General features: G+C 42.9%; 1 protein-coding gene across 1 annotated transcript in view; it reads right to left on the bottom strand.

Moving 5' to 3' along the window:
* Positions 1-23,327, bottom strand: part of FHIP2B (FHF complex subunit HOOK interacting protein 2B) — a 49,379-nt gene extending 26,052 nt beyond the window's left edge. The window contains exons 1-5 of the mRNA XM_082255214.1: positions 23,145-23,327; positions 17,888-17,966; positions 9,297-9,505; positions 5,851-5,955; positions 233-355 (exon numbers count right to left, since the gene is read on the bottom strand). Coding sequence (XP_082111340.1) covers positions 233-355; positions 5,851-5,955; positions 9,297-9,505; positions 17,888-17,966; positions 23,145-23,189 — 561 coding nt within the window. The 5' untranslated portion in view covers positions 23,190-23,327. The remainder of the gene's footprint in view (positions 1-232; positions 356-5,850; positions 5,956-9,296; positions 9,506-17,887; positions 17,967-23,144) is intronic.
* Between the last annotated feature and the right edge of the window lie 1,938 nt (positions 23,328-25,265).

Below are 25,265 nucleotides of genomic sequence, written 5' to 3'. Positions count from 1 at the left end.
CCAAATCTTTAGAGAATATAGAGAAGCTCATTTACATTTTGCTTTAAAAGTCACAAAGTGAGCTTTTCTAATAGCTCTGGGTTTAGGTTTAATCTAAAAGCATTGGATTTTCACAAAATAACATGGTTATAGGAGCCAAAAAAAGACGTCGCATAGCTCGGAGTTTAAAATGCATTAGGAATATCAACTTCTATCCAAAGTTTGATTCCTTCTACCAGTATGTACTGTATACCTCTAGAATGTGTACAATAAGTGAAGAATCTTTCTCTAGTTTACTGCAGACCGAGGTCAGGAACTGTAATTCCTCTTTATGTGCGGTCACCCCAACAGTATCTCCACCAAGGGCGATGAGTTTCTGTAAACAGAAAAGATAACAGTTATGTGTCAGTATGGTCTCACATTATCTATCTATCTTAACCTCCCTGGCGGTATGATTATGTCAGGAATTATGTACCATAAGCGGTACAATTTTTTGCATGGAAATTTGGCGTTATGTATTATAGGCCTACAATTCTTAGTAATTACTGACTTAAACCTGAAAAAAACAAGACTCTAGTAGACATCCCAGATGTGATGAATTTGAAACAAACGCATGAATTATAATCTAATCAATAATATAATTTTATATGTATATATATATATATATATATATATATATATATATATATATATATATATTATATAATAAAATTATATTATTGATTAGATTATAATTCATGCGTCAACATTTGAATTTCCCTCCCAGTTCCACTCCCATGCACCATTGCTGCTGCAGGGAACGGAACCAGGAAGTCATCAGAGCGACGGACGAGCAGCGGGGATCTCGGCTGGCGATCACAGCAATGGGAGATCATCGCTGGATCGCCACGAGAAGGTAAGAGACACCGCTGCACGCTCTGCACATCCACCCCGAGCGTGACTCGGGGATACCGATAGTAGCATAAAAAATCCACCCCGAGTCATGCTCGGGGATACTGCTAAGGGGGTTAATAATCAAGTTAAAATCATCGCGTTTAGACGCGTTCAGACGCGTTTGTACGTTTGAAACGCCGGGAAACACACGTTCGAACGCAAATAATTGCGTTCTAAAAACAGTCCCTGAACGCAACTGCCTGCAAATGACTGTAAACGACCTGGTTTACATGGACAGATAAGAAAATGTAGATGGGTTCAGGGGCTTCTGAAAAAAACGCCCAAACGTCCAGCGTCCCGTGTACATGGAGCCTAACAGTGAGAGACAGAAAAGGAGCAAAAATATCCAGAAAAACTAATTTAAAAAAAGTTATAAATTGATTTGCATTTGAATGAGTGTAGCACCCTCCTAGATAGGTGCTAGGTAGGGAGAAAAGTTTGCTCTGTCTGCTTATCAGTGGAGCCTGATCGATAGTTAGGCCTGCTCATTGTGCTCAGTGTGTATTCATCTGGTCTCAGGGAGATCCAATTGGGAGACACGTTGGATGCTGTGAGAAACCTGGCCAATGATACACAGGCTTTTGTACTGTCCCAGTGGGTTGGCACAGAGAGAGAGGTGCATCATGGGATAGGGTATAAAAGCCAAGAGCACATGAGGCAGGGGGTCTTAAGGCAGGAAGCCAAGTCCCAGAAGGAGGGTGACGGCTGTCTCTCCTTCTGTAGTTATGGATGGTGGTCACAGGCAGTCGGCTTGGTGAACCAGACAGTGTGGCTGAACCCAGAGGTCCTGGAGATGCTGACTGAAGGAGTTGGGGCTGAAGTAAATCTGGAAAAACGGTGTCCGTGAGTACAGAGGAACTTGCCCAGGGGTCTGCCCGGGAAGGGGACCACTCCGGAGTGTAGCGTCAGTGGACGGGTGCCAGCACACAGAGAGAGAGTGAAAGAGGGTGCCAAGTTTAAAGCCCTGAAGAGAGTTTCAAGCAGGAACACTTAAAATACCTTCACCTTAGTGGCAGAGTGAAGCAGGGGCCTTGCCACACTCTAAAGTCAGTTGTCCTCACTACTGTGAATAGTTAATAGTTGGAGTATCCCACTCATCCCGTCTCCTATCCAAGTTCTCAATAAAAACACAAAAACAAAATCCCCTGGATTGATCATTGACTGAGCCAAGGACTAAAAGTACTAATTTTCTGCTATCAGTTGCTAAGGGTAACCCCGGGAATCCAGAAAGTTTAATAAGAAAAGAATTGGCCGCAGTCCAAGCTGCATCCAGATTCGGTTTATTGGACGAACATCCCAAGTGTTACAACAGTGTACAGGTAGACGCTTTTCACACACTAACAGGTGTGCTTATTCATTAGCACACCTGTTTGTGTGTGAAATGAGTCTACCTGTACACTGTTGTAACACTTGGGATGTTCGTCCAATAAACCGAATCTGGATGCAGCTTGGACTGCGGCCAATTCTTTTCTTATTATTGTATGTGGAGGCGAGCCGAGGCGGGCCCCCCGTTAGCTTCCTTTTTCTCACCTGGAGCAACGAGTCTTTCTTTTCTTGGATATTGAATCCAGAAAGTGTTATATCCAGCAGTCCCCTAAGGGGCAATGCTACATGAGTGAAATAAGTATTTGACCCCTTCGCAAAACATGACTTAGTACTTGGTGGCAAAACCCTTATTGGCGATCACAGAGGTCAGACGTTTCTTGTAGTAGGCCACCAGATTTGCACACATCTCAGGAGGGATTTTGTCTTACTCCTCCTCGCAGATCCTCTCCAAGTCATTAAGGTTTCAAGGCTGACGTATGGCAACTCTAACCTTCAGCTCCCTCCACAAATTTTCTATAGGTTTAGGGTCTGGAGACTGGCTAGGCCATTCCAGGACCTTAATGTGCTTTTTCTTGAGCCACTCCTTTGTTGCCTTGGCCGTGTGTTTTGTGTCATTGTCACGCTGGAATACCCATCCACGACCCATTTTCACTGCCCTGGCTGAGGGAAGGGGGTTCTGACCCAAGATTTATTAGTAGATGGCCCCATCCATCGTCCCTTTGATGCAGTGAAGTTGTCCTTTCCCCTTAGAAGAAAAACACCCCAAAGCATAATGTTTCCACCTTCATGTGTGATGGTGGGGATGGTGTTCTTGGAGTCATAGGCAGCATTCCTCCTCCTCCAAACACAGCGAGTTAAGGTTGATGCCAAAGAGCTTGGTTTTGCTCTCATCTGACCACAACACTTTCACCCAGTTCTCCTGTGAATCATTCAGATGTTAATTAGCAAACTTCATATGGGCCTGCACATGTGCTTTCTTGAGCAGTGGGAATCTTGCGGGCACTGCAGGATTTCAGTCCTTCACGGCATAGTGCGTTACCAATTGTTTTCTTGGTGATTATGGTCCCAGCTGCCTTGAGATCATTGACAAGATTTTCCCATGTAGTTCTGGGCTGATTCCTCACCGTTCTCATGATTATTGAAACTCCACGAGGTGAGATCTTGCATGGAGCCCCAGACCAAGGAAGACTGACAGTTATTTTGGGTTTCTTCCATTTGCGAATAATCACACCAATTGTTGTCTCCCTCTCACCAAGCTGCTTGGCAATGGTCTTGTAGCCCATTCCAGCCTTGTGTAGGTCTACAATCTTGTCTCTGACATCCTTGGTCAGCTCTTTGATCTTGACCATGGTGGAGAGTTTGGAATCTGATTGATTGCTTCTATGGACAGGTGTCTTTTATACAGGTAACGAGCTGAGATTAGAAGTACTCCCTTTAAGAGAGTGCTCCTAATCTCAGCTCGTTACCTGTATAGAAGAAGACACCTGGGAGCCATAAATCTTGCTGATTGATAGAGGATCAAATACTTATTTCACTCATTAAAAATGCAAATGCACAGTCGGTTCCCTACTGCGCATGCGCAAAGTGTGCTGTGCTTTGTGAATGGCCCGGCGGTGGAGGAAGGAGGAGGGGGCTAAACTTCCGGCTGGGTTCGCCATGGCAAAATGTGGGGGGGGGGGGTGGAGTCAGAGAAGCAGAGCTTCCCCTTTTGAATGGATCTCCGGATTAAGTAAGGGACAAAAATTAAAGCCTGACCCATCTCAAGTAGTTACAGTAGTAGGGTTATTTTTGTATTTAAAAAAAAGGTTAAACCATAAAATAAAAGCCGACTGTTGTAAGCACCCTAGGCAGTGTTATATGGTTTGCTCCATCTTCTTTAAAGCGGTGTTCCAGGCTTTTCTGTGTTTATTAAAAGTCAGCAGCTACAAAAAGTGTAGCTGCTGACTTAATAAACACACACTCACCTGTGCCACGGTCCAGCGATCCTCGATCCTCTCCCTCTGGTCTCAGCGGCGCCGGCATCACTGGTGTGGGCACCTGGCTGTGACAGCTTGCGGCTTCACAGCCGGGTACGCACTGTGCATGCGTGAGTTGCGCTGCGCGTTTTGATTGGCCGGCAATCTTCTGGGACCTCTGACATATCCCAGAAGATTGCAGGGAGGGAGGGGGAGAGGAGAACTTACGCTCGGGGCTCCCCCCCCCCCCAAAAAAAAATGACATGCCAAATATGGCATGTCAGGGGGTTAGGACTACATAAATCGGAAGTTCCACTTTTGGGTGGAACTGCGCTTTAACTGCCACTTTTACTGGAAAGCTTGACCACTTAAAAGAAGTTGGAAAAAAAATCATTACATTACTAAGAAAAAAACAAAACAAAAAAACCTTATTTGTTAATGCTATTGACAGACTGCATTATACGGTATATGCAATTTCATAAGAGTCAGCAGCTGCAAATACAGTAAAACCTTGGATTGCGAGCATAATTCGTTCCGGAAGCATGCTTGTAATCCAAAGCACTCTTATATCAAAGCAAATTTCCCCATAAGAAATAATGGAAACTCAGATGATTCGTTCCACAACCATTTATTCATAAGTCCTTCAGTTTATAGTCCATATAAAAAGATTATAGCATTGCGATAGGTTATATAACCATAAAATGTCCATCCACAAATAGCCGCTTCCACAAGGGGATAAGAAGCAAAATCCAGTAGGAGCTACAGAGTATCAAAGAGAAGAAAGGCGCCTCTAAGTGTAGCAATATGGTTCCATTTAATGAAGGTACAACATTTAGCAACTCACATGGTTGATGAATAAAACAGGCACATCTAAGTATGCAGGCATCCGGGGTAAAGCTGTCCACATGGACTATCTTCTGCACCGCCGGCTGCCAGTCTGTAATCCTGACCGGGAAGACCACTGCAGTAAAGCGATCTAAAAGCGAGGGGCAGCATGGAAGGGATGACGTAGATGGTGGTGCAGAGGATGGTCTATGTGGACAGCTTTAGCCTGGATGCCTGCATGTGCCTTTTCCAATCATCAACCATGTGAGTTGCTAAATGTTGTACCTTCATTAAATGTAACCATATTGCTACACTTAGAGGCGCCTCTCTTCTCTTTTATACTCAGCTGTGACTTGAAGCTACTTGTATATCAAGACATCGCTTGTAAACCAAGTCAAAATTTATTTGAAAATTTTGCTTGTCTTGCAAAGCGCTCTTAAACCAAGTTACTCTCAAACCAAGGTTTTACTGTACTGTTAACAAACAGGTATTTATTCGCTCATCCAGTCCAGCGATGTCTTCCCCAGTGCCACCATCTTGGATGTGGCTACCTGATGTTTCACAGTCGGGCTGACATAACTCCCACCAAGGCAATGTATTAAATCTGCATTTTAGTTATAGACTAAGGGAAGGAAGACAATGAGAGGAACTTTAATTTTTTGTTGAAGTTCCACTTTATTGTTGTTATGGATACTCATTAGCTGGGAGAATAAAGTAGGAGGTGTTGCAAGACAGGAACTATCAAAGATTTTCTGTACCCTAAATATTCTAACAAACTAGCTTAGATAATTACAAAAAATACATTTTTAATTAGTATGCTTTTGCTACTCACCTGTACAGGCCGATGGACATTATTATAGTCCAGTAGGGGACGCTGGACCTTAGACAAAAGGCGACTGAAGAAGAGCAGAACCTGCTGCCTCATTCCAGGGGGGTACTGTAATGAAGAAAGAAGACAGATGTAAGGCTGTGCAACTACAAGGAATAGAAGAGATATATATATATATATATATATATATATATATATATATATACATACACACATACACATACACACACACACACACACACACACACATACAGTATATCTCAATTAATGGCACCAGTGTCAGAAGTGTGATTTCAAACACCAATTCTCTACATAAAAAAACCTATTTTAGTTTCCAATTTATTTAGCTCGGATATTCAATGTGGACTTCCCATTGGTTCCAGTATTCATGATCCAGTACAATATTCCCATCACCATGTTCCTTAAAAATGGCTGCAGCAAATACCGGATCAGAACCAGTATTGACAGAAGGTTAAAGTATGAAGGAATCATTTCACATCAATCTTATTCTGTGAGGATTGCTGTGATGTGATCACTTTAAGCTTTGGACGCTATTTCAAAAGATCCTTGGTGCGCTTGTGGTGTTCACAACCAGTCCCATAACGCTGCTCCTGAATTCTGGTCATACGACTGCCCCTTTGCCAATATCTTCACATAATTGATAACACTAAAACATATCAGAAACTAAAGGTGGCAGATTATTGCATTAAAAGCCAACGTAAAGCCCCAAAATTACCAACAAACTTGCCAAGTGTGTAGTCAGCATCAAGCCTCATACTAAAAATCGGTCATAAAGGAGTATAAATGTTTGATAAATCCCCCCCAAAAAAAAGGGAGGAAGCAGCATAAATATAATACTCAGTACATACAGGGAATAAGCAAAACCTTTGCCTTAAAGGGGTATTAAACTCCAAAACAAACACATTACATTGCAGCTTACCATTTCTTAGATGTGACGGCTGCATTCGTTTTTTATTTTCATCTGGTGATCCAGCCAGTAAGTCTGTTGTTTTTCAAAAGAACAAGCTCTTCTACAAATGTATCAGAGGGATGATAACAACCATTTACCACTGACAGGAGTGGTCAGTTTTTATTTATTAATGTAAAACCTTTATCCCAAAAGGAAAAACAACTAATGCTGCAACTGCTTGTGTGACTGCAGTGTGAGCTGGAGTTTGCACTGAATTTGTTAGTGTACCCATCACTGCCCTCCCCCAGATTGACAATGCTACTGTCCAAGGATGCCCCTGTGCTCCTTCATCCAGACTGGAGGCACTACTACAGGAGGAGGAGTGAGTGTTACTGGTCAGATCACCAGTTTAAAAAAGCATAAAAAAGAAAAAGAACTGGCAAGCTGCAATAATACATTTTTAGTTTTGGGATTAACACCGCTTTAATTTCCCTTGTGTCGCACTGATCATGAAGTACAATGTGCCACCTCCAAGGGATGAAGAGGGTAGTTATCACACATTCGTACAGCTCACCTAACAACTCCCAACTTAGACTAAGCAACAAAAGCTGACCTGAGCATGACACAACAGCAACCAAGATTCAATTGTGTGAGGTCTTCTGCTGGAAACCTGCGCCAAATTTTACCAACTCTTTTGTTAAAGTAAATAAAGCCACTTTATGGGTATCGGAAAAAGGTAAGGTAGCTGACCTGACAAACTGTCAGACCTCAGTTGACCTCCGATCCCCAAATCTCAATGAAAAGATTTAGGCTTATAAAGCTTAATAATGAAGCCGATACACAGCAGATCATTCATGGGCAAACCTGCACAGTTATAATTTAAATGCCAACTCTGGGCACAAGAACAAAAAATGCTTGCTAGGCTTTCAATGATAAGGTGTTATACTTGAAAAGGACATCCAAAAATACACTGTTTAGACATATAGTGAGCTTCTCTTAATAAAAAATGGCTTCATCTCCGTCTCCTACCCATGGGAGAACCCCTTCTAACATATTTCCCCCAGTAGGGTTTAATTGTAGAGGCAAATGTAGCTGGTATATTTAAAGTTATAAAGCAACATAAGCCATAAACAGCAAGGGTCCAGAAGGGGCTCTTTGTGGCTAATAATACTTTATGCAAAGAAGTGGAGACTGCGCTCAATTGTTAGTGTATAGTGCTGAATGTTTAAAAATTCATATATAAATCATTAAATCACTATAAATGAATAAATAAATAAAAATAATATCATTACTTGCTTTACAGTCTGATTAAACCCAGTGGGTTACCCCAAAAGTGCTCAAATTATAAAGTGACTGTGCTTACAACAATTATTGCAATGCATAAATTAGTCCTCAGTGATTTTTATAAAGTGCTTGGTGCAACAATTGTATCCAGTGCATGAACAGTCCTCAGTGATTTTATAAAGTGCTTGGTGCTCAGTGGAAATACATATCCAGGTGCAAGATAAAAGTGGGGAATCCGTCACCTAATGTGCAGCCCACTTACCAGACGACCCCTTGGGGTCTAGTGTGGGTGAATGGTCCCTTTTGTGTGGCTCCCGGTATTCCTCAATAGGAACTGTGTCCTCTCATTGGGATGGGGATGTTGCCTGGGAGTCCGCTCCACTGTATAGGGAAGGGCTGTAAAGGATTCCACTGTGTGTCTCCTTGGTGTGGTGGTCTCAGTATGCCGCAAGAGAAGTGGGGAAACTCATGGTATAGTATTTTATTGAATAAAGTAGTCCCTTACATTAAAGTTCCATAAGAACAGCTGGATCATGGAGGTGCCAGTTTGCGTTCCAGATGCGTTCCAAAAAACTTCTAATAATACTTTATAACTGAAGTCATTTTTTACTAAGAGTTCACTAGATGCCGAGGCAGTGTGCAGATGGGTGCCATTTTGTTGTAGTCCTGGATATATCTAATGAGCCAGTGTTAAACCAGACCAGCATCTGCAAAAATTGTGGCCAGTCAGCTGGATAACAGATTGGGGTGTAATTGTTACCTTAGCTTATCGCTCGGGCACACTCCCTCCATCTGGTACCAAGAACCTTCATCTATAAGGCGTTCCCAGATGGTGGTCACCTGCTTTTCTCCTCCCATAGTATGAGGACTACAAGCCCTACATTGTACATGATGACACAGAATGACCACCCACAACCTGGAGTATTCGAAGAGGACAGTGCTAAAGCGGGGACCACAGTAAGTAATACTACCTCTTCCTCTATTCCCCCCTAGAGTTATAAATAATTTAACCTTAACCCATGCCAAATGGGGGGTGTGTTGTGGGGTAGGAGAGCACTGCAGAGGTCGTTTTTCTCAATCTTTCAAAAATATTTTTACTAGTACTGAATATCCAGATTCTTGCATGAATCTTGTGATTCACTTTTATAGTAATGAAAGTTACCACTCTAAAGCAGCATTACATGTGAAAGAACTCCATATGACCACAAGTGATGTATGTAGTAGTTATTTTTGGATAACCTAGTATAGTGAGTACCTCTGCCTTTGCCAGGGTGCAAAGTGTCTCCAATATCTTGTGCTGTAAAAGATATTCCATGCATGGTCCAGTATTATCAGCAGGTCCGCTTTTTTCTCCGTCCCCTGTGCCTTCTCTGGCTGCTAGCTCTCCTTCCTCGTAGACAAGGATGTCCAGGAGCTGGCGGAGCCTCCATGGGATATCTGTATGACGTGCTTGGCAGGATTCATCTGTGGAGAAAATGAAGGCAATAGTAAAACACAATGTACAATATAAGCTGCATCAGGGCCAATTCCCCAAGAGTTTAAGAGGTTTTAAACCTACAAAAATAAATAAATAAGAACAAAAAGGCATAATGAGCTAGTATAAAAGATAAACAAAACCAGGTGCACATCCAACCTAGTGTATTATAGTTTTTATAAAAGGAAAATGAATCAATATGAAATGCACTCACATGGTACAGAAAGTACTGGGAATATGTAGGTTCCTCTCCTGCTGCATGGCCTCTTCAGGTCCCGCACTGTACCCACTCAGTGTCCCCTGGAAAGTGAAGCTCCCCCTCAGGACGAGCGATCCGCTGCACCTCTGGCAGATCCCGCACGGTACCCACTCAGTGTCCCCTGGAAAGTGAAGCTCCCCCTCAGGACGAGCGATCCGCTGCACCTCTGGCAGATCCCGCACTGTCCCACTCGGTGTCCCTTGGAAAGTGAAGCTCCCCCTCAGGACGAGCGATCCGCTGCACCTCTGGCAGATCCCGCAATGTCCCACTCGGTGTCCCTTGGAAAGTGAAGCTCCCCCTCAGGACGAGCGATCTGCTACACCTCTGGCAGATCCCACACTGTCCCACTCGGTGTCCCCTGGAAAGTGAAGCTCCCTTCAGGACGAGAAATCCGCTGCACCTCTGGCAGATCCCGCACTGTCCCACTCGGTGTCCCCTGGAAAGTGAAGCTCCCTTCAGGACGAGAGATCCGCTGCACCTCTGGCAGATCCCGCACTGTCCCACTCGGTGTCCCCTGGAAAGTGAAGCTCCCCTCAAGACGAGCGATTCGCTGCCCCTCCAGGGTCTCTGCCTAGTGCGCCTGCGCCCAACTCCGCTGTCCCCACCGTGAAATCCCGCACAACGCACAAGGATCCAGGCAGAAGCCTATAACTATGGGGACGGAACACCTCCGGCAGATGGTGGTGGAGGATGGAAACTAAGGCCCAGCACTGGTTGCTATGACAACAAGTTTCGGAGGCGTAGCCTCCCTCTTCAGGTCATCCTGATGGCGGATCGCTTGTCTTGAGGGGAGCTTCGCTTTCCAGGGGACACTGAGTGGGTACAGTGCGGGATCTGAAGAGGCCATACAGCAGGAGAGGAACCTACATATGCCCAGTACTTGCTGTACCATGTGAGTGCATTTCATATTGATTCATTTTCCTTTAATAAAAACTATAATACACTAGGTTGGATGTGCGCCTGGTTTTGTTTATCTTTTGCACAGTGTTCTCTTCCGCCACCCAGTGGAGTTGACTGGAGCAGCAGCCACCTAGCTTTAATAGACTATGTTCTGGAAGGAAGACACACAAGCTACGTTTGGACTGGCATGATTAGCGCACGGATGGTGAATATCACCTTGTGTGTATATGTTGTGTTTAATGAGCTAGTATGCATTACATACCAGCTCATTATGAAATACTTACCTTAAAACGAAGCCCCCGCACACCGCTGACATGGCTAACATGTTTACCAGTGTTCCTTTCGGGTTAGCGTCCTCTGACTATTTTATTTTATTGGCCAGAACCCCTCTGACGTCACTCCAGCACAGGCACACGGGGACCACCGTTCATGGCACAGGGCTCTGAACGAACGGCATGGGAGGCCATTCCTTCAGAGAGCATGCACTAGTGCTCTCACTTGCTGCATGCAAAGTAAATATCTCCTAAACGGTGCAAGTTTAAGAGAGGTTTAGACTACCTATAGGTAAGCCTTATTAGAGGCTTACCTATAGGTACAAGTTACAGAGGAAACTTTACTTCCTCTTTAAATAATGGCAAATAAAATGTGGTAAAATAACACATGCGGCAAATCAGTTAATTTAGTGTTAAATAAAGAATGTGGTATTTCTGCGATTGTTCGGTAACTAACACATTTTCTCATGTGGTAATTTATCGCACATGTCGGTGATTAGGGGGGTTTAAGGTCATTTCCTTAAAATATTTTCCATTTTAACATTTTTTAAAAATTGTTTTTTGCAAAAGAAAAATAATCTAACATTTTTTACAGTAATCTGTATTTGGAGGCATTGAAATTTGAACTATCTTCTCTAATGTCTTCTGATGCTCGGTAATCCAAGCTGTGGAACTCTGTTGCCTGAAAATTGCTGCTCCTTTACTAAATCCATCATGTCATTCATTCATAAAAATGTGGTTTTGTAAATGTAGGGCCTACTAGAGCTGTTGAAAGTGCTCTTTACTAGATTGTTCTATGTTTTTAGCCCAATTGTGTGCTGCTGCCTATGTTTATATTGTGGAAACTAAAGAAAACTATATTTTTTTAATTGTTTTAAACATTTTTATTTATTTTTCATGTCCCTTTGTACTTGTTGTAATGGTGTATATAACCCAAAGTATAAGGCCCCTTTCACACAGGCGGACCGTTCAGATCCACCTGTTCGTTTTTTTGGCGGATCTGAACGGTCCCCCCATGCATTCCTATGGGGCATCGGATGTCAGCGGAGACATGTCCGCTGACATCCGACCCATCAAATCCGGACGAATGGAAACCCTATTTTCCATCCGTCCAGCGGATCAGATCGGATGAGAACGTACCGACGGTTCGTTCCCATCCGATTTCCCCCATAGAGATGCATTGGGAACTGACAGCTGTGTCTCCGCACACAGCACGGAGACACAGCTGTCATCCTCCTGCTCAGCTGGAAATCGGCGGATCGATCCCCCGCTGAGAAAAGCGGAGTCCGTTTGACGGACTACAAGTGTGAAAGAGCCCTTACAGTGGAGGTCACTTGTAGCTGGAGTAATTGTCATGATTGACATACTCCATTGTTGCACTTTTGTAAACAATGTTCACATTAATTCTTGAGGTTAAATTTCAGCCGATGCTTGCTTTAATTTGCACTGCAAATACCTTTTTGATTTAATAAAAAATAAAAAACAGAACTGTACTCGTGATGTATAATGCCACATTTGTGTGTGTCCACTGCTGATAGAATAGTGTAAATTTTCTGTGGGTGGAATTAGACCCCTCTCTGAGGGTTGTATTACACCCCTTCCTGTGGGTGTTCTGTGGGTAGAATTAGGCACTCGGTGAGTGGAATGTCCCTTTCTGAGGGTAGTGTTAAATATCGCACCTTTTTTTAGTTCCTGTTTCATTTGTGAATTGGACTTAACAGATTACCGCACGATTTTTTGCGATATTTACTAACAATTTTTTTTTCGTTGTTTACTGCAAAATTATTATCTTTTTTTAATGAATCGGATTTTATTTACCGCATGTGAGAATCTATGCAAATGAGTAACATGATATCCTACAGCATGCAGTAAAGCTTATTGAATTGACCCCTTAGTCTCCCCAAAATGGATTCTGTGCCATTTAATGGACACTGGTAGGTTTAAATCATAACTGCACTTAAAGCGGTAGTAAAGTCTGCTTTTTAATTTTTAACTACAGGTAAGCATATAATAAGGCTTACCTGAAGGTAAAATTAAGATCTCCTAAACTTGCACAGTTTAGGAGTTATTCACCCTGCATGCAGCCACTGACACCAGTGGCGCATGCCCTCTGAAGGTCGGGCATATCTTGCTGAACCTTCAGAGCTCCTTACTGGAATGTGAACTTCCGCGCGAATGTGCGGGAGTGATGTCATTGCGGCTCTGGCCACTCACAGCGTCGGAGCTGCTGAATCCGGAAGAGACATCGGAGGGAACATGTCAGCTCCCTCAGAGGTGTCTGGGCGACCGTGTGGGGGCTTCGTTCTAAGGTAAGTATTTCATAATGTGCTAGTATGCGATGCATAATAGCACATTATGCCAGATTCCTGCAGGGTTTTTTTTTTTTTTTTTTTTACGCAGGAGATACAACCGCTTTAAGGCTCGTACACACCAAAACAAAAAAAAAAAAAAAAAAAAAAAAAAAAAAAAATCGGGCAACTTTCGTATGATTTTCGTATAGTGTGTACAAAACTTTAGACAGCCGATTCTGACTTTTTGTTCAAAAATTCCGGAAGGGACAACTGCTAACATTTTTCTCCTACGAGAAGAGAACAAACGATTTTCATTTAATGTGTACCGCTTTCGTATGATTTTCAAACACGAAAAATTTGAAAAGTAAGACTGCCCATGATCAGAATCTATAAACAACAAAAAAAATAAAAATATTTTCGTACACATTTTTGTTCATTGGTTACCGATTTGTTGTAAAAACGATGAGGAAAAAAAAAAAAAAAAAAAAAAAAAAATCGGACAATCATTTGTCTCCTTTTCCTGTTAGTCTCTGGGGTGTATAACTTATCAAATGATAGTGTTCCATAGTTGTTTACTTTCTTCCCTAAGGCTACGTTCACATGTGGGCATATCAGATCGCGGGCAGAATCACCGCGATTCTGCCCGCGTTCCGGAAATCATTGCAAATAGCGGGAGGCCTGTGCGATGCCCGTTATTTGCAATGGCACCCCAAACGCTGTGCGATGTTGCCGCGATTTCCACCTGCCAAATGGTGGTAACATCGCGCAAACAGAATCGCGGGACGCATGACGCACAAACAAAAGCTCTTGTACCTTTTTTGTGCGTCATGCATCCCGCAATTCTGTTTGCGTGATGTTACCGCGATTCGCACAGGCGTCCTGCGATTTGCAATGATTTCTGGATCGCGGGCAGAATCACGGTGATTCTGCCCGCGATCCGCTACGCCCACATGTGAACGTAGCCTAAGAGATTAGGTCATTGAAAAAAGAAGATAAAGAAAAGTTGCATACAAGTGTAGACAAATAAAAGACATAAACAAAGATGGGCTGCCTCACTGACAACAAGGAATGTGCATGAAGCAGAAGCTGCCAATAAGAACCAAATCTACCAAAAATGTAGGAGCTTTGCCCAATCACAACAGTTCCTGATTGAGGCAGAGTGGCAGGGACTACAGCTATGTGCATAGCAAATGAGTGTCACTTTAACTAATAGGCTCTAGTATTTTATACTGTTATGCAAACTCAGGAGCTGTAAAACTGAATTACTAAAAGCAGTTGAAGCTCTATATGCAATAAATTGTTTGAATATTCACTTTAACCACTTCCAGCCCTAGCCAATTTTGTCATGCCTCTCCTACATGTCCCCTGCAACAAAATGTCATTTTCGGTGAGATACTCCCAATAGGAACACGTCTAAAGGGATGCAGCCCAGCAGCTTTCACAGCTAATAGATAATTATGAAACCACTCCCATTAGACCCACTCAGCACAGAGGAACAAACAATGATTCCTTCAGAATAACAAAGGGTAGGAATCTGCAACAAAGTTTGTTAAAATCCCTGTAATGTACCGTTATATAGATCACCCAGAGGGGAATGTTTTTTTTCCACAAAAAGTGGAGTTACGCTTTAACCCATTCCCAGTGAACACACGTACAGTATGCAGCTTCACAGAGGTGGGTCTTCTTCCATGGGGCTACATATCTGCATACCTGTGAGACTGAGCTGTCACCAACAGCTCTGGGTCTCGGCTTTTGATAACTACCATAGCCTGTGACTGGCTGTCACAGTGATCAGTATCTGTACAGCCCGCCCAATGTACTCCTTATCCTTTTAAATGGAAAAATAAGATACATTGTATCTTTTTATCCTTGCTAGAGGAAATGAAAGGAAGAAAAAAAAAAAAAAAACATTGTGCTTGGTCAAAAGGTCAGTGTGTTTTAGGTAGGATTTAGGACAAAAAAAAGCCTTTTATATTTAGGCCCCTTTCACACGGATGGTTATTCTGCCGTTGGTAAAAGCAAGTTTTGTTATTTTGAAATTCCAACACTCCTGGCACAACGATTACTCACATTTGTACATTGCGATTTTGTGCGATTACTTGCCTTTACATGTGGCTGCATTTAGCTGCGTTAGTAAATTATTGCCTTTTGTATAGCAAAACTTTACTTATTTCTTCTTTGTGTTGCAATTAACTGCGTTTATATACAGATAGCTGCAATACATCGCTCCTGGATGCTGTCAACTTTATTTTTCCTAAATGCACAAAACCGTATGTTATCAAAACGTTGCTAAACGAAGTGTGTGAATGGGGCCATAGGGATGCATTGTCTGCATTCAGCTGCAGTAAATAAGTTCCTCTTGCCGCAGCTAAAAGCTGAATTCTAACCGTTCATGTGAAAGGGGTCTCAGACTTTTTAGGCGACTTGTCAGCCTGACAAGTCGCGCTCCCTCGCGGTCCATTGACCGCTACAGGACCCGTTCTAATAGGAGCGACACAAGTCGCTCCGACTTAGAAAAAGGGTCCTGTACTATTTCGGGGCGACCTCGGAGCGACTTGCATAGACTTCCATTATGTGAAATCCATGCAAGTCGCTCCAAAGTCGTGGTGCAATGTAATGCACAAGTCGCCCCCGAAGTAGTAAGGAGTCGTGTCGCCTCAGTGTGAACCGACTCTTAGGGTTTGTATTTTCAGTAGGAAATAAAAAGCACAAAGTGCACCATTTTCTCTGGGATCTTCTATGGGTATAAACAAAAAATATACTGTACACATATGCAGTATCGCTGTGATCGTCAGGAGTAGGAGAATGCATTTTGGGTTGTTCTTTAAGTCGCGGGTTTCGGTAATGGCAAGAAATGTATTGCTCAATAAAAAAAAATTAAAAAAAATTAATAAATTTTACTATTTTGGGCTAGTTTTATTTTTTATAATTACATTACTAAATGAAATCCCAATCTGTGCTGAAAAAACAAGGTATCATTCACCTTGGCACACTGGGTTGTCTGTGCTTTTGCCTGAAAATTGCTGCTCCTTTACTAAATCCATCATGTCATTCATTCATAAAAATGTGTTTTTGTAAATGTAGGGCCTACTAGTGCTGTTGAAAGTGCTCTTTACTAGATTGCTCTATGTTTTTGGCCCAATTGTGTGCTGCTGCCTATTTTATATTGTGGAAACTAAAGAAAACTATAATTTTTAATTGTTTTAAACATTTTTATTTATTTTTCATGTCCCTTTGTACTTGCAGTAATGGTGTATATAACCTAAAGTATTAGGGCCGGTTCACACTTCTGTGAGTGCGCCGATCGCATGTAATTCGGAGCGCACTGCTCCTTCATTACATGCGATCGGAGGTGCGGATGCAAATTCAGCCATACACTTTGTATGGCCGAATTCGCATTGTATCTGCACCAAACTCGCACATGACCCTTTTTTCCAGCCGCATCAGGATCAGATCGCACAGCGGTTCACACTTGTGCGATCCGATCCTGTGCAAACTGTCAGACCGCACTGCGATATGCGATCAAACTGGGGGTGTCGTTAAGATTTCATTGACACCCCCTGCGTATCGCATATGGCAGTGTGGACTGCCAGGGGTGCGTTTGCAATGCAGGAACAGGCTGCGAATTCGCAGCCTTCCCGCATTGCACAAGTGTGATCCGGGACTTACAGTGGAGGTCACTTGTAGCTGGAGTAATTGCCATGATTGACATACTCCATTGTTGCACTTTTGTAAACAATGTTCACATTAATTCTTGAGGTTAAATTTCAGCCGATGCTTGCTTTAATTTTTATCTGCACGTCATACCTTTTTGATTTAAGAAATAAAAAACAGAACTGTACTCGTGATGTAGAATGCCACATTTGTGTGTGTCCACTGCTGATAGAAAAAATATACTGTACACATATGCAGTATCGCTGTGATCGTCAGGAGTAGGAGAATGCATTTTGGGTTGTTCTTTAAGTCGCAGGTTTCGGTAATGGCAAGAAATTTATTGCTCAATAAAAAAAAATAATACATTTTACTAGTTTTATTTTTTATAATTGCATTACTAAATGAAATCCCAATCTGTGCTGAAAAAACAAGGTATCATTCCCCTTGGCACACTGGGTTGTCTGTGCTGAAAAAACAAGGTATCATTCACCTTGGCACACTGGGTTGTAACAAGGTAAAACCAGGCTGTCAGTTGCTCACATGAGAGATTATCTGTGGTTAGAGACCTATAATCAGTCCTGGACGCACCCTGCTTGCATCCAGAGCTAATCATCAGTTCCTAACTGCAGGTAACTGCTTGGCAGGCCCATGTCCACGTTGGTCCACTGTGGCATCGGTCAACCAGTCATTGCTTGGTACAAGTTTGCTGGCCACATTCACATGTGATTCCAGTTGCAGGAATGTTAAGATTCTTGCCACAGATATCCACTATCCAGCCCTAATCCCAGATGTGAATGACCCCTCAATATTCAGATACTTCCACAAGTTCAATTTCTTCTAGGTGCAAACCAACTGAATATCTCATAGAGGACAGTGAATAAACCAAGAGCTGTCTATAAACAAAAGAAAGATTTTATAGATAACAAATGACCAATATAAATGCTTGTGAACAATGAATAGGTCATATTGACCGGATGGAGGTGTTGGTTTCCTTACCGGTTGTCTCTAGGTAGTACTGAGTCACCCCTTTCCAGTGCTGGACAAAGGACTGCAGCAGGTCCTGGGAGGGCTCACGCTAAAGAGGAAGAACAAAGAATATTCCAGTCAATATTTATTACATCTTCTCTCAACCTTTATCAGTGTGTAGATTCTAAATAACCTAACACCAATATTGCTACCAATTTGTGAATCCTCAGTGATTTATTTTTCAACCATTAATTTCCAGATGTACTTTTGGGATTTCAAATTTTTCAGTGAGGCAACATGCATACTGGCAGCAAAAATGGATCATTATGGTCTGCAAGCCCAACATTCTTAAAGCGGTAGTATACCGATTTTTGTGACCTTTACCTACAGGTAAGCCTATAATAAGGCTTACCTGTAGGTACAATTAATATCTCCTAAACCTGCACAGTTTAGGAGATATTTGCCCTGCATGCGGCCGCTGACACTCGCGGGGCATGCGCTCTGAAGGTCCGGGGGGACCTTCAGAGTTCCTTGCCGGAAAGTTCCCGGAGAGTTAATCCCCCGCGCGCATGGGCGGGAGTGACGTCATCGTGGCCACTCACGGCGCCGGAGCCGCAAAACCCGGAAGAGACGCCGAGGGATCATGTCAGCTCCCACAGCGGTGTCCGGGGGTCCGTGTCGAGGCTTCGTTCTAAGGTAAGCATTTCATAATGAGCTAGTATGTGATGCATACTAGCTCATTATGCCTTTGTCTTGCAGGCTTTTTTGTTTTTTTTGAGTATACTACCGCTTTAAACAGATATGAATGTATCTTATGGTCTTCGAAGTACATTTGTAGACATTTACAAGCTAAATGTTAAAGAGGAACTAAACCAATCGACTTAAAGTGGAACCTTATCCATGACATCTCCAGCATTGCTCCTGTTTCCTCTTGCTGGAGGCTAACATTAAAGCGGAGTTCCAGCCATTTCACTCACCTGTCCAACGGTCCAGCGATGCGGCCATCCGAAGCCTCGATCCTCTTCCCTCGGCATCACTGCTGTGGGCACCCGGCTGTGACAGTTTGCGGCTTCACAGCCGGGTACCCACTGCGCATGCGCGAGTCGCGCTGCGCGTCTTGATTGGCCGGCAATCTTCTGGAACCTCTGACATGTCCCAGAAGATTGCAGGGAGGGAGGGGGAGAGGAGAACTTCCGTTCAGGGCGCCGCGGCGCTCCGAGCGGAAGTGGGAGCGGGTACCTGTCAAAACTAGGTACCCGCTCCCCCCCCCAAAAAAATGACATGCCAAATGTGGCATGTCAGGGGGTTAGAACCACCTAAAGCGGAACTTCCACTTTTGGGTGGAACTCCGCTTTAAGCTGAAACCCAGAGCCCCTGAGCAGCAGTCAATCATAAGGCAGAACTTCACCCATCAATTGAACAGTTTCAAAAAACAGTTACATTCTTGGAATGCTGGGTTGCTAACTGTCACATTTGCTTTTGTCCTCAACCAAACTGTCAAACCATCCAATGGCTGGTGTCATAACTGATCACATGTGCAGCACCATGGCAGTTGCAGATGAAACTAAAGCAGCTTCCTTGGCTGTAAAGGATAGGAGGGTTTAATTCCGCTTTAAGGATGTCAGCAGGTCGGCCGCTACACACTCGGCAGTGCCTAAAAATAGAGAGCAGCTGAGCATGTGTGTGTGTTTTTTTTTAACAGTATAGACACTTATTTTTAAAGTTTTACATAGCTATACTTGCAAAAGGGGCCATCCTGAAGTGATCTAACAGGACTTAAAGTGGAACTTTAGTCTGAAAATGAACAGTTTAAAAAAACAGTTACATGCCAGGATTGCTATCTGTCCCATTTGCTTGTGCTATCAACCAAACTGTCAAACCATCAAACTGTCTGGTGTCATAACTGAGCAACACATGGCAGTTGAAGATCAAACAGAGGCCAAGATGGCACTTCCTTGGCTGAAAATGATCGGAGGGTTCACTTATAAGAATGAAATCCACCAACTTTACCGTTTCCAAAACAGTTACATTCGTAGCACGCTGTTAAAGTTACCAGTGTCCTTATGTTACCTGTCAACCTAACTGTCAAGCCATCAAATGTCTGGTGTCATAACTGATCGCATGTGCAGCACCATGGTAACTGCAGATCAGAGACAGTAGCATCTTTCGATTAAAAGGATTGGATGGTTTAGTTCCACTTTAACCACTTCCAGACCGCCAGCCACAGTTTTACGCTGGCAATTTGACGTTAAATACCGGTGTCATGGCAGCAGATAGCTGCCATAACTGCGGTATTTTCTTACAGGGTCGGGTGGTCCTCTTTCACAATAAAGTGGTCCCAGCGGTGCAGAGTTGCCCCCCCTCCTCCCACCGCTTCCCGGTCGTTTGCCCTACTTACTGGAGCCAGTCGGTAGCGGGATAAACAATATGTAAGCGGTGTTCAAACCACACATGTGAGGTATCACCGTGTTCATTAGAGTGAGAGCAATAATTCTAGCCCTGGAACTCCTCTGTAACTCTAAACTTGTAACCTGCAGAAAATTTTAAATCGTCGCCAATGGAGATTTTTAACTACCAATGTTTGTCGCCATTCCACGAGCGTGCGCAATTTTGAAGCATGAAATGTTGGGTATCTATTTACTCGGCGTAATATTCTCTTTCACATTGTAGAAAAAAATTGGGCTAACTTTACTGTTTTCTTATTTTTTTCATTCAAAATTTTTTTTTCTAAACAAATTGAGTTTGTAAGACTGCGCAAATACAGTCTGACAAAGTATTGCAACAATCTCCATTTCATTCTCTAGGGTCTCTGCTAAAAAAAAAATATATATATATATATTTGGGGGATCTAAGTAATTTTCTAGCAAAAACTACTGACTTTAACTTGTAAACAACAAGTGTCAGAAATAGGCCTGCTCCTTAAGTGGTTAAAAAAAATTGCATTCATCGTCTGTTTAGTGTTGATCTTTTTAGATTGAACATAGTTTAATGGATGTAGACGCATCTAAACCTGCTGGAAAACAGGAAGATTTTAATGCAGTAAAAAGTAGTCTGGGAAGCATAAGGCACCTTGCACACAGGGCCATCTAGGAGCATTCCGGTGTTTTAGTGCACCCTTGAAGGACAGGTGAAGTGTCCAGCCCCACTGGCAAGGTATATAGAAGGCTGCGCCTGGGTGGGACTGAATGCTGCCCGAGTGATACCCCCCGTCTAGGCAGCTGTGCGTTCAGGGATGAAGGGGCTGTCCCCGTGGGATGGGAGACCCGGGCAACCAGCATGCACGGCTGCCGAAGACCCGATCTGATTCCCTCTGCTGGGGTGGCAGTCTTTCCATTCACAGATCCCTGTATATGGAGGACACAGGTGTGTGGGCTGAGCCATGCACAGCCATGGTAAATCGATAAATTAAAGTATCCCCAAAGCGCTGCTGGGGAAAACACCCTACAATTCAGGTAGGTGGGGTAAGAGGAGTGGGTTCAGGGGCGGGGGATTGGGTAGGTGTTTTCATGTTACACGCTAAATACAGGTATTACATGAATCATGGTCACAATGATGAACAAAGTCTTTAGTCCCCATTGACATTTGTGAATGGTGCCGTTAGAGCTCACATGCAAGAGACCCAGTGGGGGGTGGGGGTTCTAACAATTACCTGCAGGCAAAGCTCCCTTGGGGGCTCATTACCACCAGAGCGGGCATTATGTGCGCATTTCCTGCACTGTGTTCAAAATGCACTGGGTGTGCGATCTGCTAAGGTTGTCAATGTGTTCCTAACAACACCCACAAACCGAGATCGCAAACGCAGTGCATTTATCTGCCCGGATGGCATGATACAGCAGTGATCTGGTTGTGGTGCGTTTTTGAAAAGTAATGCATGCACTACTTCTGGTGTGATTTTAATCCATTCAAATGAATAACCTGAAAATCGTAGCACACTGGACGCTGCATTTCTGTGCAATTCAGGTGTTACCTGTCCTGAAAGCAATTGGGAAGCTGACAGCTCCCACAGCTAATGGCAGCGGCTTGCATAAGAGCTCATAGTGCCATTACCTGTGAATGATCATTACTGGATGCAGACGATCAATCGCTATTATCTGTTTGAGTGATTGCATGTGAGCGGCATGATTTGCTGTATGAGCGGTCAGAGTCTAATTGCTTTCAATGGCTGGACATAGGCACTCATCAATATTTGGTTCAATGAATGATGGCTGGAGAGAAGCACTCATCGATCCTTGTTTGCTAATCGTCAGGAACCCCCCCCTCACCCATAGCAACCAGCGACTGATGAGTGCTTATCTCCAGCCATCACCCATAACAACCAGCGACTGATGAGCGCTTATCTCCAGCCATCACCCATAGCAACCAGCAACTGATGAGTGCTTATCTCCAGCCATCACCCATAACAACCAGCGACTGATGAGCGCTTATCTCCAGCCATCACCCATAGCAACCAGCAACTGATGAGTGCTTATCTCCAGCCATCACCCATAGCAACCAGCGACTGATGAGCGCTTATCTCCAGCCATCACCCATAACAACCAGCAACTGATGAGTGCTTATCTCCAGCCATCGCCCATAACAACAAGCGACTGATGAGCGCTTATCTCCAGCCATCACCCATAGCAACCAGCGACTGATGAGCGCTTATCTCCAGCCATCACCCATAACAACCAGCAACTGATGAGCGCTTATCTCCAGCCATCACCCATAGCAACCAGCGACTGATGATTGCTTATCTCCAGCCATCGCCCATAACAACAAGCGACTGATGAGCGCTTATCTCCAGCCATCACCCATAGCAACCAGCGACTGATGAGCGCTTATCTCCAGCCATCACCCATAACAACCAGCAACTGATGAGCGCTTATCTCCAGCCATCACCCATAGCAACCAGTGACTGGTGAGTGCTTATCTCCAGCCATCACCCATAACAACAAGCGACTGATGAGTGCTTATCTCCAGCCATCACCCATAGCAACCAGCAACTGATGAGTGCTTATCTCCAGCCATCACCCATAGCAACCAGCGACTGATAAGCGCTTATCTCCAGCCATCACCCATAGCAACCAGCGACTGATGATTGCTTATCTCCAGCCATCACCCATAGAAACCAGTGCAGTATGACTATCATAAAAGTAACATGGAGGTGTTCTCCTCCATTACACACACACATATACCAGAGCCGGGAAGATTCAGCCCTAGCCCTTTATCTCTGACCATGTCAGCCGGTAGTGCCATACGGTTGCTGTAAGGCTCCGCTGACGATGTGGCAGTACTGGGCCTCACTCACCGACTCCACCGCCTGCTGCAGGAGGGCGCCCAGCCGGCTCCACATCCTCCCCACAGGCCTCAGCGCTCCCCGCCTCAATAATAACACCCGGGGCTCATGAGGCCCGCTAGGCCCGGTGAAGTCTCCGGTGTTTCCTGAATGTCTCCCCGCCCCGCCTTCCCCGGCTCCGCCTCTTCCATAGAACTGACACGCCCGGGCCTACTGGGTGCTGCAGGGTGTCAGGACAACAGGGAAGGGTTGTCAGACGTGCCTGGACTGTGCTGGGGACCTGTGCCTGTTATTGAATGTGTATATCATATATGTGTGTATCATTGGATATATATATATATCCTATATGTGTGTGTTATTGGATGTATACATCATATATGTGTGTATTATTGGATGTATATATCATATATGTGTGCATTATTGGATGTATATATCATATATGTGTGTATTATTGGATGTATATATCATATATGTGTGCATTATTGGATGTATATATCATATATGTGTGCATTATTGGATGTATATATCATATATGTGTGTATTATTGGATGTATATATCATATATGTGTGTATTATTGGATGTATATATCATATATGTGTGCATTATTGGATGTATACATCATATATGTGTGTATTATTGGATGTATACATCATATATGTGTGCATTATTGGATGTATATATCATATATGTGTGTATTATTGGATGTATACATCATATATGTGTGCATTATTGGATGTATATATCATATATGTGTGCATTATTGGATGTATATATCATATATGTGTGCATTATTGGATGTTTACATCATATATGTGTGTATTATTGGATGTATACATCATATATGTGTGCATTATTGGATGTTTACATCATATATGTGTGTATTATTGGATGTATACATCATATATGTGTGCATTATTGGATGTTTACATCATATATGTGTGTATTATTGGATGTATACATCATATATGTGTGCATTATTGGATGTTTACATCATATATGTGTGCATTATTGGATGTTTACATCATATATGTGTGTATTATTGGATGTTTACATCATATATGTGTGTATTATTGTATGTTTACATCATATATGTGTGTATTATTGGATGTATACATCATATATGTGTGTATTATTGGATGTATACATCATATATGTGTGCATTATTGGATGTATATATCATATATGTGTGTATTATTGTATGTATACATCATATATGTGTGTATTATTGGATGTATACATCATATATGTGTGTATTATTGGATGTATATATCATATATGTGTGCACTATTGTATGTTTACATCATATATGTGTGTATTATTGGCAGTGTTGGGGTAGTTACTCAAAAAATGTTACTAGTTACTTCTGTAAATTGTAATGAGATTACTTTACTAGTTACTGCATTTGAAAAGTAACTTCAATACTTATTACTTTACTTTCCTCTTTCTTAATTGACCGTGTAGAAGAAGATACATGACACTCTTTCTGCATAGAGTTTATTGTATAAACACAGGCTTTGGGAAACATGAGAACAAAACCTGAAAAAACAAGAATGAAACATAAATTGCAACAAAAAGTCATAAACTTCATCCCTCTCTATTCTTCGAAATAACAATTGTATTGCACGGCTTGGGTAACGCAGGAAATCGCATTCCTATAGACTAGTAAAGTAGTGTAGTTACCAATATTAGTATTGTAACTAGTTACATTACTTCGTTACCAAATAAAAGTAATGTAGTTACTGTAATCCGTTACTTTGTAACTCGTTACCCCCAACACTGATTATTGGATATATATATCATATATGTGTGTATTATTGTATGTATACATCATATACAGTGCCTTGCGAAAGTATTCGGCCCCCTTGAACTTTGCGACCTTTTGCCACATTTCAGCCTTCAAACATAAAGATATAAAACTGGAATTTTTTTTGTGAAGAATCAACAACAGGTGGGACACAATCATGAAGTGGAACTAAATTTATTGGATATTTCAAACTTTGTTAACAAATAAAAAACTGAAAAATTGGGCGTGCAAAATTATTCAGCCCCCTTAAGTTAATACTTTGTAGCGCCACCTTTTGCTGCGATTACAGCTGTAAGTCGCTTGGGGTATGTCTCAGTTTTGCACATCG

The sequence above is a fragment of the Pelophylax lessonae genome, assembly GCF_965119305.1.
Source record: "Pelophylax lessonae genome assembly, chromosome: 4".
NCBI classification, from domain to species: Eukaryota; Metazoa; Chordata; class Amphibia; order Anura; family Ranidae; genus Pelophylax; species Pelophylax lessonae.
The sequence above is the reverse complement of the archived record's forward strand: the minus strand, read 5'-3'. Positions and strand labels throughout refer to the sequence as shown.